Source organism: Penicillium malachiteum, assembly GCF_028827825.1.
Source record: "Penicillium malachiteum strain IBT 17515 chromosome Unknown utg000002l:1.0-8849297.0:1.0-8852440.0, whole genome shotgun sequence".
Classification (NCBI taxonomy): domain Eukaryota; kingdom Fungi; phylum Ascomycota; class Eurotiomycetes; order Eurotiales; family Aspergillaceae; genus Penicillium; species Penicillium malachiteum.
The window spans coordinates 307,836-319,843 of NW_026643095.1; the positions used below are offsets into that span (position 1 = coordinate 307,836).

The following is a 12,008-nucleotide window of genomic DNA, read 5'->3' on the forward strand; positions in this document are numbered from 1 at the left end:
CAACAGCTTGGCCCTGGAATACTATATTCCTCCCAGCACTTGCGTGTCGTGCGGCGTAGGATGTAATCGATAGAGTCGCAACTAGCTATATTAGTCGAATTTCGAGAAAAGGATCAAACATTGAAGCAATTGGAAGAAGGCGAGAGGGACTTGAAGGACTCGGACTCGTAAGTACTTGTATGTGCAAACATTAGAAGTGGATGGGACTACTCGTCTGATCAACAATAACCAAACCAGCACATCATGCTACCAAACCTGTTCTCTGAGCCTCCAGGACGCATACCAACGTCAAATTCTCCATGGGAGAGTATCTTCAAATCGCGGGGCAAACGAACAACGAACCGCCACTGGAAATCATTATTCCAAGGTTATTGGTTTGACCTAAGGGCGCCATCTTCATTTGGGCAAGTTTCGACTGGCGACCTCCTTTTAGACACCTTGTCCTGTTAATGATTGGCCTGAAGTTTCTATTTGAGGTTTCAATGTTGTATGGTACCAGCCAGGAAGTACTGCCAGCGGATAGCATATCATATTTTGATATCATATTAGGTCCATGCAGCGGTGCCTGATAATCGGAAGCTTCCAAGGTTGCGACCAGGTCCATGAGTGACAAGGCTTGTATCGTGCCAACGAAGTTGAATCGCCGATCCTCTTCCACTGCATAATCTCGGCTAAACATTTGAATAAAAGAACGTTGGCGTTCGACTTGAATCAAGCCACATCCAACCTGGGGTTGCATGGTTGATCGCATCTGGCGCCATCTAGAATTTATAGTGGGGCAGCAGTGCCACTGCGTTTCAGCCATTCCAGCCAGATTTCCCATATATAAGAACACCTGGGTGCTATGTTATTTGATCAAACTAGTGGCTTCAAGTTCCCACTTCCCAATTTAATTACTGGACTTACTCTCTAGAGGAGAGTGGCTCTTGCATGGTAAATTGACGATTTTCCATTGGCCACTATTCGGTCAAACAATCAATTTTGAGCCGAACCGAAGAATATTTCGTATGCGATATTCCAACGTGTAGCGGTAAGTGGACAAGATCGATATGGCTGTACTGATCTGTGCCAGATGTTCTGTTTGGCGCTGAATGAGCTCCGCCAACTGGTCACAAGTGACAGGTATACAAGCCACGGATCATCCAGGAGGCGGTGCCGACCTGCACGTTCCAAGCTGAACGCATCAGCCTCTTTGCAGATGGGGCTAAAATATCCGGTTACAAGATGAATCACCGATCAGACGAATTAGGATGAGAATGCATTGGTTGAGGATCATTCCTTCAGCCTCAGACAAGACCTGTCTCAAGAGCCTCCAGATGTCCAGGGCTGAGGCAACTGGGAATGTTCTGCACGGACACGCGAACCAATCTGACTTGTTCCCTTCAGTTGTGGGCCGAATAGCCCCGCTGCGATGTCCGTGGCATCTGTATTTTAAGCCAATCGCGTGGCTCCTTCGCATGTTCAGCATGGTGCTACGGCGCACTCATGTACAGCATACTCTGCGGACCATCATGTTAGCCCTAGCCTCTGCACTGCCAGTGGCTAATCTTTTCATTCGGTCGTATTAAGGGTCGATCATCAAGAGCCTTAGGCCACCGCCTCAAAAAGGAAGCCCGAAACAAGGCGAAGTCATGATGAACCGCAATGTCATACCTTGACTAGCGCCTCTCAGTTCGAGTCATGAGTGTCAAGTCATTATGTCCAGTGGGGCGAGGCAGGATCTACGGGGTCATCTCAAGGATTCCCACGAGTGGCTGAAGCACGAGCAAATCCCTGAGCTGTGTACGTGCTCCATACGGAGTAGATCAGCCGAGTCTTTACCTCCTTTTCCAGGTTTCCTTCAGTGACATCATTGTACGATGAAAATCTATTCCAGTTCAAGTTTTTTGGCATTCAATTTGGACGTGTAGTGTATGGAGTATAAGCAGTATATAATACGGGCTCATTGTGATCTCCTAGTAAGATAGTGTGGTCATCAGCCGCAAGGGAGAGATGAGAAAAAAACAACGTGCCGGACCCACGACCAGCCACACGCGTTAGTGGATTGTACACAGCCTCAATCGGATATAAGTATATGCTACTTTGTTATATATGACAGATCTCATATATCCACAAGTACCGGATACATCCTCCCGTAGCTCAGGGTTCAAGAGCCTCGACCGTGACCGATTGCCATTACCATACGTTGCGAATGTTGACCAGGAGACTTTTACCCCCGGGTTCTTTTTTATCTCTTTCTCTTTGAGTATATCGACGATAATCAGTTGCATATTTTCAATCCTTATTTTTTTTTCTTCCGAGAAAAACTTCGTTCTAATAAATTCCTGACTCCACCAAGTGGTGTGGCAACCTGTTCATCAAGTATTGTTACGTACCTATTCTCTTTTTTTTGCACCCGCCACGGTAAGTTCCCGCTCATTAACCAATCTGGTCAATTCCCACTGCTATTTTAACACAAGGCCTAAGCCCCCCCTCCATTCTCTCTCTTTTTTCTCTCAGTTCTTAAGGGTTGGTGGATCTCTTCTGGGCAAAGCTGAAACCAAACCTCGTCAGCTTGCGCCACACTCGGTTTCCTAAGAGAACCAGCAACCCGCCCCACACGCCCTGGACTTCCTCCGTAACATCCCCCCAAACCCCAGCCTAAACACGCCCATTTCTCCCTTTAGGATCTCTCTCTGTCTTTTTTAGAACAAAAAAAGAAAAGAAAAATCCAATAATAATCTTGGGTGAAGTCAGTCCCAAATTTGTTCTCTTGATACTTCCCCAGTCATCCCACATCATCTTCTAACATGAGCTCGGAAGTAGCCGTTGCCTTGGTTCGTCCACCCTTCGAGGCTGGCGCAAACCCTTCTGCTTCCATGGCGGCATTGATGCAGTCCACCAACGACCCCGTTGCTGTTTCCAACCCTATCACCGGATCATCATCATCCATTGTTACTTCCGATCCCATCTCCTTCCTTAAACCTCCATCGAAACCAGAATCCAACTTGAGCTCCATCGCTAGCGCGGGACTACACGTCTCCCGCTCTCAACCACCTCAGATGACGAGTCCTTCCTCAGCGCCGGATCGTCCGGTGGAACAAGATAGGGATGCGGAGCGGAATAGTTCTCAGGTGGCTCGCGAGGCATTGGGCGCCAGTGAAAAATCACCGGCCCCTTCAATCCAAGAACCACAGATTCATGCATCTCCAGAACAGATGCAAATAGACACTCATTCCAACGCCACACCAGACCCGTATGGACCCGGCGACCATTCGAACTCCCTCATGCATGCATCTACAGTCGCAAGTCCGGGCCCTATTGAAGAATCGACCTCGCAAGATGGGGATCGTCACCATCATCGCCCGCGAGATGACTCGGAGATCGACCAGGATAGTAATAAAGCCTTTTCGTATCCCATGCCTACGGGGAGTATCAATGATCCTCGTCGCGGGTTAAGCTTACCACATACGGGCTATAATCGAGGTAGCCCTCGCTCACCATCAGCGAAGAAACATCGCTGCCCCTATTGCGCCACTGAATTCACCCGTCAACATAATCTTAAGAGCCATTTGCTCACTCATAGTCAAGAGAAACCCTTTGTTTGTTCCACATGTCAAAGTCGGTTCCGCCGACTGCACGACTTGAAACGGCACACTAAATTGCATACGGGCGAACGACCGCATACTTGTCCCAAGTGTGGACGACGTTTTGCTCGTGGTGATGCGCTCGCAAGACACAACAAAGGTCAAGGTGGATGTGCAGGTCGTCGCGCAAGTATGGGAAGTTTTGCGCCGGACGATGAATACGGAGATGGTCAACACCCTGATGACGGCATGGATGGATTGGTGTACGCGGAGCCAGAGTCGATGGATGGAGAAGAAGAGCGCCGACTCAATAGTCAGGGCATGCGCAAGATGGATGATAGTATCTCACGGTCCGATTCACTGAACACTCGTCAGCCCAGCACATATCCACCGATTGCTGCGAACCGTGGGGGTATCTTTACTCCATCTGTCACGCACGGTGGATCTGGATCGACATCATCAACCTCGCAAGCGGGGAACCTCACATTCCCTCCAGCAGGCCATCCCTCTGGAACATCTCTCTTCACGCCTAGTAATCTTGCTGAGAGCTCAAAACCTTTATCTCCCAACGCCTTATCACATCACGATTCGAGCACGTCTTCACATCGAGGGCATTCCCCAAGTATGGGGCAGACATTGCCTCACCCGCAAGTGTCATTCGGGCGAGGAATAACAGGGCCCAGCCACCCGTTAGGTCTCACCTTGCCACAACCGGGCACTAAGCTTCCACCCCCTGTGATCAATTCACCAGACCCTCGTTTCGGTCCCGCATCCAACAAACATACGTCATCGCACAGCCACTCGAGCAGTCATGGATTACCTCCGCCTCCAACGGGGCTTGATGGTCTCGGTCCCGAAGGAGCTGGTGATGCCAGTCAAATCGATAAATTGTGGGCATATGTCCGCTCGATGCATGACGAATTGAATGGGTTACGCAATGAGGTTGTCTCACTTCGCGCACACATAGCCTCCATCAACTCATCGACAGCACCCCCTGCAGACTCGAACCAACCGGGTCCCATTTCGCGGTAGTTGCGCCGCAGCGTCTTTTCTCTTTCCTTTCCATCTCATCTCACTCTCGCGCATGTACGATATGGCTTGTTATTTCCGCACTGGTCTTTCCTATTCCGCTTCTCCTCTGTTGATACGTTTCGATTACCACCGTCCTATTCAGGGTGGTGGATATCGGCTCTTGATGTCCTTTATGATCACCGTCCCGACTCTCGCCGGCGTTGGTGGTAAATTTCTTTGCTAATTTCTTTTCCTTGCATTTCTGATCTACTGGCTGCGTGACAATCTTCTCTGATATCGCCTTGATACAGCACCACCTTCCCTTTCTTTTCTCCTATCTCCTTGATTTTTTTTCCATGTGTCCCTTGAATGGATAACATGATATTTCGTTCTTCTGGATCAGCCGAAGGAGTTCGGCGTGTCGCAAAACTGTCGACATCTTTGATGGCGTGGCTGGTCAGTCTGGACTTATCGGCTCTTTTGATGGTCATGTAAAGGTGTGAATGAATATCATGACATGGAGGCTGAAGTCCAGTTGCTTTATTTTCTTTGACAAATTTTTGGTTGCATTTGATCGATGCATGGAATGACCCGGGCTGGAGTTTCTACTTTGTTCCCTTCAAACATTTCTTCTGTCTTGTTGAACTATGTCTCTAGGTAGTGATAATATACCCTCTGTTTGATTACTTCTGTCCATTATAAAGTATCAATCTATGCTAGCACTTAGAGCTGACAGTGAACGACGAGCTCTATACATGTATTATGTCAACTTGGTAGTATGTAAATGTAAATCAGGGTCTGGGTCTGGGTCTCGTGGGGGCCTCCACGTGGGTCTGCAGAAAGGAAAAGAAAAGCTTGAACCAAGTACTCCGTAAAGTCTCATGAAATACCCGATACTAACTCCGAATATTTTCGGTATAAAGAGTGAAGTTGATAGGAAGGGAGAAGATATCCATTCTTTGATAGCCAAAGTGGAGGATCGGATGGTCGGAGAAACGGGATTCCGCTTCGGCAAATTCGCTCCAGCGCATTTTATGCATTCAATAGAGTCAAGTTTCGGTCTTTAACTTGAGATAAGAGGAGTTAAGAATTTCATAGTATAGTTATGACCTATTATTCAAGATATATCTTTGTATGTCTAGATTCTATGAGAAATAACATCAATATTGGCAGTGGTTTAGATTCATTGAAGGATATTAGTAGCATATACTCTGTAGATCACCTGGAACGGGGACGGACTTCAGGGTTCAATTTCCAGATGAAGAATTTGAATAATATCCCTGTTCACATGTGCAGATGATCCAATAAATTAGGCACTCAGACTCAAATATTAGAATTTAGATTAAATCGTGTAGGGATAATACCGAGTACAAGACCATCAGGGTCTACCTATTCGTGACTCGGATCTACTATAGAGACGCACTATGTAGTAGACGTACAAAGACAGTCTTTCCAACTTTAATCAAGCCTTTAGAAAATTCTCTATTTACTTTCACTACTATTTCTTTTCTGCGAGTCAGCACTTGAGACTAGTTGGGCCGTTCTAGTAGAAGCTCGCATAACTTTGATACAATGCCCACGGAACCATCTGCTCCCGGCATTTTAGTGCGTCAAACGGAACCATCAAAACCCACGCTTAAGTCCGGGCTTCCATGATTTTCACTAGAGAAGAAAACTTGAAATTTCTTTGTTGCTGGTACAAATAGGACAGTCTTCCACTTCCAATATTTCTATCAACCAACTCAGACTACAACTCACTACTCCCGAGTCCCGACTCCTAGTATTGGACCGATCTACATCGCGACTTCCAGTCCAAGTCATACTACACATACAACCTGCATCCCACTTGAGCATAGGGATCATCCCCTCTTCTCAATAATATGGAGTCCACCTCACCAGAACACCGAGATGAGAAGACTTCAAGATCTTCGCCCCAAGTTGAAGACCATGATGTCCTTGAAAAGAGTTTCGACGACGCATCCTCCCAACATGATGCCACCAATGCTCTCGAACGCAGTTTGACTACCGAATCAGTCAAGTATCCCCCAATGAGCAAGATCATCCTGATTATGCTCGCATTATACATCGCCATGTTCCTCGTTTCCCTGGTAAGTCAACAGTCAACCTGGCAGCCCCGAATTCAAGTTCCAGTCCCATACCGTAAGGATCAACCTCCAACGCGCAACTTAAAGACTAAATTGACCTATAGGATCGTTTAATCGTTGGAACAGCAACACCCAAAATTACAGACGAGTTCCACAGTGTCAACGACATAGGATGGTATGGTAGCGCCTACATGTTAACCTCATCTGCTTCACAACTCGTCTACGGCCGAGTCTACACCTTCTACCCCGCCAAATGGGTCTTCATCTTGTCGATCCTCGTATTTGAAATCGGATCTGCAGTTTGTGGTGCCGCGCCCTCATCTCTTGCCTTGATCATTGGCCGTGCAGTTGCCGGTCTAGGCACTGGTGGGATCTCAGCAGGTGTAATGGTTATCATTGTATTGACATGCCCACTTCAACAACGACCCATGTTTCAAGGACTTGCAGGCGCTATCTTTGGCATTGCATCAGTACTTGGTCCTATCCTTGGAGGTGTTTTCACAACGCAGGTTTCCTGGAGATGGTGTTTCTATATTAATCTTCCATTTGGCGGAGCTGCAGTAGTCGCCATCTTCTTCCTGCTGGATGTTCCGCCACCAAGAAACGGCAACTGGACTCTAAAGCAGAAATTCACCCAGCTTGATCCAGTGGGTAACTTGTTTCTCATGCCATGTGTTGTTTGTCTACTCCTCGCATTGGAATGGGGTGGCTCAACATACGCATGGGCGAACTGGCGGATTATCTTCCTTTTCATTCTCTTCGGTGTGTTAGCTGGTGTGTTCGTTTTCACACAGATCCGAGGTGGGGATAGATCGCTAGTTCCACCGCGAGTTTTCACACAGAGATCCGTTCTAGCTGGTGTGTTTTGGACAATGAGTACTAGTGCTGGAATGATGGTCATGCTCTACTACCTCCCGATTTGGTTCCAAGCAATCAAGAACGTCGACGCCGAGGAATCCGGAATCATGAATCTACCACTTGTGCTCGCCATGGTAGTTGGAACCATTTTCTCAGGAGTTGCCGTTTCGAAATGGGGATACTACAATCCATTTATGTATGCCGCTGTGGTTCTACTCTCCATCGGTGCGGGTTTGATCCATACATTCAAGCCTGATACTGGACATTCCAAGTGGATCGGATATCAAGTTATTTTCGGTCTTGGATTAGGGCTTGGATTTCAGCAAGCCCAAATCGCCGTCCAGACTTGTCTTGCCACAGTGGATGTGCCTGTCGGAGCCTCGCTGCTTATGTTCGCACAGCAGTTAAACGGTGCTGTTTTCCTTTCTATTGCCGAAACACTATTTGAGAATATCTTGGTGGGGAATCTGAAGAAAGTGTCTGGAATTAATGCAACAAAGCTGGTCGCTGCAGGTGCTACTGCATTTCGAGATCTTGTTCCTGCGTCTGAGCTGAAGGAGGTGGTGAGTTCGTATAGTGATGCGATTACGAGAACTTTCATTCTTGGTATCGTCATGTCATGTGTCGCATTATTTCCAGCAATAGCAATGGAGTGGAAAAGTGTAAAGAAGGATGTGAATAAGGAGAAGAAACAAGAAGAACAAGGGGAGAGCCAAGCTTAAGCACTCCAGGGCTATGGATTCGAGCACTTTCTACTATGATGATGGATGGTTACAATCAATGTATAATATTAATCTCGCAATGGACATATCCCTGCTCACATGCAATATTCACTATTATAATTAATATTGACTTTAAACTTGCATTTCTAGTATGATCGGACTATATAGTAGATATCATGGTCCCATGCAAGCAGGTGGGGGCACCGTGGGGCCAACCTCGGTCCAACTGGCAACATTAACAAGTCAACAACTGATGATGGGGATGTGGGGACACCGAAGTACCGCCGTGCCGGCTTATGTGGATTCAAGTTCAATTTACTTCAACTTCTTGTGTACATATTCCCAAGTACATTAAATTTGAAACCCTTTTGAAGCTCACCTTCAGGGCTCTGACTCTGCGAAAATGTCTGTGGCACCCTCCAGATCCCTTCAAGCATCTGCTCTGTCCTTCGTGTTGCTGTCTATTGGACACACGGTAGGTCTTTCTCCTGGAGAGACATCATGCCATTCCCTGGATAGTTGATGACAAGCGTCTATATCGAGCGAGAACTTGCTGACATATCTGTTTTTGGACTTAGATTAGCGGAAAGGAATGGACCGCTGAGAAATCGTTCAAGGCTATTGCCAACACCAGACCATGGGCTTGTGGAACGGTTGGTTGGTATCAGGTATGTTCAAAATGTTCACATTCTTATGAGCTCAGAACAACTTCATGCTTCGCTAGTATGTACACATTTCTAGAGATATAGTTATCTAATATTTCATCCATTCAATTATCTAGGGAAGCGCATTCTTCTTGGTGACTAGTGAGTATTAACCCAGCTATCCCTGGTTTCTGATATTAACTATTTTCAGGTCTCATCCATTACCAGTGGTCGCTCAACCCAACTGCACTCAACGATCCTATTAACAAAACTATTGCGGGCATCATCAACATCCTGCTATGGGCCAGTTCAGCCTGGTATGCCAAGCATGGTATCAAAGAGAATACCTTGGTTGTTGGATTATCTGCTGCATTGCAGGCATACGCTGTTTTTAAGGCGTAATCGCATGGGTCAACTCTAAGTTCACGCATTGTACGAAATTCAAGTCTGAAATAAACGGCTGACAATGTGTCATATTTTATTGAATGTTATTTGAATGCCTATCATTGATCCATAATGGAACTCTCTCGTGTTTGAAGATAATGCCCAGGTACTTTTGAGCATTTGCAATCAAGTAGACCGTCGACGCATCGTCCATCCGATGAACAATCCTACATCATCAACAACAGCACGCGGCACACCACCCAATATCCAACTTCGTTGAACCCACTTTGGAATTAAGCCACCTGCATCTGAAGTCGTTGCCATGGTCCAATGGATGCGATCAGGATTGATATCGGTAGGTGACGGGAGAGGTGGCAGAAGACTAACTCGTTCCACGCTGGCGTAGTTGGCAAATATGGCCTGTTTCGGTACGGCAGAGATAATTCTCTGGTGCAGGTCAGACGGAGTAGATGTTGGCGTAGACTTAAGCGGGATTTGAACTGTGATGAATCCTGTCATGTTTTGATTATTGTGGTTGCCTTGCATAGTGATTTCTTCCATGTGATCATACATAGCAGAGATGGTGAGTGAGATGAAGCTGCGAGGAGCAATCAAAGCATCTGGCTTGAACGAGTGGGTGATAAGGTTGACTGGGAGCTATGTCAGTATCGATGTGGTAATGTCAATAGGGTTGGATGTCACAGTACAACATACCCTCAACATCCACATCCTTGAAAATGTACTTAATACTTGCAGATTCTTCGACCTCTAGAGCCTCACTTCTCGGCCATTCCAGTAGTTTTTCCACGCCTGACACAGTCGGTGTGTAGTCCATCTCGTGCTCCGCGTGATTAGATCTTAGTCCAGTCTCAAATTCCTCCCACGACGCGGTTCCTGGGGCAGTGGCATCCACATGTTCACTCCGTCGACACACCCAGAATTCAGGCTTGAGAATTTTATTTGAGGTTTTGGCATCTGAATCATTTCGCCAACTTCCCAGACGAACTTTGGCTTCAGATGGTGCCGAGGAGTGCTGTTTAGAGCTCTTGAATCTCGAAGGAACCTTGTTGAGAAAGTAGATGGCTTGGCAGAGAGCTTCCTGCAGGAACGGCTGAAGCTGTGGGCGGGAGTCACTTTCCGGCAGAGAAGGATGGGCAGGGAGGGAAGTAAAAAGATGTGGTTCGAGACGTATGAGAGCCATGATGACGTCCAAGCCACAAAATTTCTTTGTGAGAAGACGTTTAGGAATGAAGCTCTAGGTGGAGGTGTGACGAGGGGAAGATCGGCAGAGCTTCTAAGATTGCTCTTAATACGGGGTTTGCCAGCACTATCAGAGGGGCAAACTTGCCAGTGAGCTTGAAGCTTGTGCTACTATTGAAATGATACAAAGATTGGAAAGTGTTATCGTTTCATTCATGAAATGTCTATGGGATCACTTGATGGCCTGGATTTATAAACAGCGGATGCCCGGCCCAACACTGCCTGTCTCAAATATCTCTACTAGTCCGGCCCCCAGCGTCTCTTCCAGAACCCAGCGGAATTGCAAACCGTACATATCTTTCCATTTCTTAGTTTTCCCTGGAAGAATTCCTGCGAATTCACCTCGAGCCCTTTTCGCCAAATTGAAACTCTTATCCGTTTCGACTGCTCCATCCCATCGATCCTTGAGCAATCCTAGGGGAGCTTCGCCGCAATGAGACCGTCGTAGAAGAGCAAGTAAGTGCGCGCGCGCAGCGCTCAGCAATTTCAAGTATGTTCCTGTGTTGGGAAGTGATAGAAACAAAGTCGCGGCGCGAGTATGAGGATCAATTTGGATAGGTTGGTTGGTCTCGTGGGATGAGCTACTTCGACTAGCCGATGAGGCCGCTGCGCTGGGCAAATTAGGAAGCGACGCAATGCTCAAAGTTCCTTGTGTGAGGGTTGAGGAGGATACCAGGAAACCTGCGCGCATCAGGGCTCTATACTCGTCAGTAGTAAAAACTCCCTGTGAGAGGGCAGAATGAGGTCCGATGCGATCGAGGATATCTAGAAATTTCTCTTTTGAAAAGTTAGTACTCGGTCTTCTCCAGCGATGCAACGCTCCAGCCACTCACCTTTAACTGCTGTGTCTAGAGCAGGGCTCTCCCGGACCAGTGTGTTCCAGTCCTTCGTAAGAACTAGGCAATCACCTAATCCTGCTGCATCGTTGCCCCGCCCAGGGACAATCAGACGCCGAACCTTTCCTGTTCTCACCAACTCAACCACCTCCCGCTCAACTTGTGTGGGCGCATTCAATAGCGTGTGTATATGGGCCACAGAGGCAAGCGGGGGCAGCGATCGGCGCAAGTTCAGAACCGCCGCAATGCGTGTACTGTTCATTCCGGCGCGCTGTGGAAGCTCGTCGAACATTTGAGTTCCAATGTATTCGATCGCTTCTTCGACATTTCGAGCTGTGGTTGTTTTGGAAATATAGAGCGATGCGCCTTTATCGGGTAAAGGCTCGTCCTGGCCAAAGTCTGTGGTTGGTGCTTTCACACCGGCTGCGGCGGCCTTCGGTTTACGACGCGCATGGGCGGCAAAGGGCGAGCCACGGGCTCTTGCAGGGACCGGCTTGGCAGCCTTTCTTTTTTGAATACCGGCTACTGGCGCTGATGTGAGACGCAAGGTCATACCGTCATTCCAAGATTCTGATTTCAACTTGCGATAAATATGCAGAAGAGCAAACAGAGCAAACGTATC

The 12,008-nt window shown here is 47.5% G+C and overlaps 6 protein-coding genes across 6 annotated transcripts; 4 read left to right on the forward strand and 2 right to left on the reverse strand.

Annotated features, from left to right (window-relative positions):
- Positions 1-2,789: 2,789 nt before the first annotated feature.
- Positions 2,790-4,598, forward strand: N7483_003164 (C2H2 zinc finger protein; the record flags this gene model as incomplete). The annotated part of the gene is made up of 1 exon (XM_057086601.1): positions 2,790-4,598. One exon carries the CDS (start codon positions 2,790-2,792, stop codon positions 4,596-4,598), a length of 1,809 nt encoding a protein of 602 aa, XP_056946430.1.
- Positions 4,599-4,659: 61 nt separating this feature from the next.
- Positions 4,660-5,072, forward strand: N7483_003165 (uncharacterized protein; the record flags this gene model as incomplete). Its single annotated transcript, XM_057086602.1, has 2 exons — positions 4,660-4,804; positions 4,981-5,072. 2 exons carry the CDS (start codon positions 4,660-4,662, stop codon positions 5,070-5,072), a joined length of 237 nt encoding a protein of 78 aa, XP_056946431.1.
- Positions 5,073-6,457: 1,385 nt separating this feature from the next.
- Positions 6,458-8,262, forward strand: N7483_003166 (MDR family MFS transporter; the record flags this gene model as incomplete). Its single annotated transcript, XM_057086603.1, has 2 exons — positions 6,458-6,685; positions 6,787-8,262. The coding sequence occupies 2 exons, from the start codon at positions 6,458-6,460 to the stop codon at positions 8,260-8,262; spliced, it is 1,704 nt and encodes a 567-aa protein (XP_056946432.1).
- A 403-nt stretch (positions 8,263-8,665) lies between these two features.
- On the forward strand, positions 8,666-9,308 carry N7483_003167 (uncharacterized protein; the record flags this gene model as incomplete). The annotated part of the gene is made up of 3 exons (XM_057086604.1): positions 8,666-8,737; positions 8,841-8,930; positions 9,135-9,308. The coding sequence occupies 3 exons, from the start codon at positions 8,666-8,668 to the stop codon at positions 9,306-9,308; spliced, it is 336 nt and encodes a 111-aa protein (XP_056946433.1).
- Positions 9,309-9,476: 168 nt separating this feature from the next.
- N7483_003168 (SRPBCC family protein) lies at positions 9,477-10,491 on the reverse strand (the record flags this gene model as incomplete). The annotated part of the gene is made up of 2 exons (XM_057086605.1): positions 9,477-9,940; positions 10,005-10,491. 2 exons carry the CDS (start codon positions 10,489-10,491, stop codon positions 9,477-9,479), a joined length of 951 nt encoding a protein of 316 aa, XP_056946434.1.
- A 249-nt stretch (positions 10,492-10,740) lies between these two features.
- Positions 10,741-11,939, reverse strand: N7483_003169 (Stk19 family serine/threonine-protein kinase; the record flags this gene model as incomplete). Its single annotated transcript, XM_057086606.1, has 2 exons — positions 10,741-11,327; positions 11,384-11,939. 2 exons carry the CDS (start codon positions 11,937-11,939, stop codon positions 10,741-10,743), a joined length of 1,143 nt encoding a protein of 380 aa, XP_056946435.1.
- Positions 11,940-12,008: the final 69 nt, after the last annotated feature.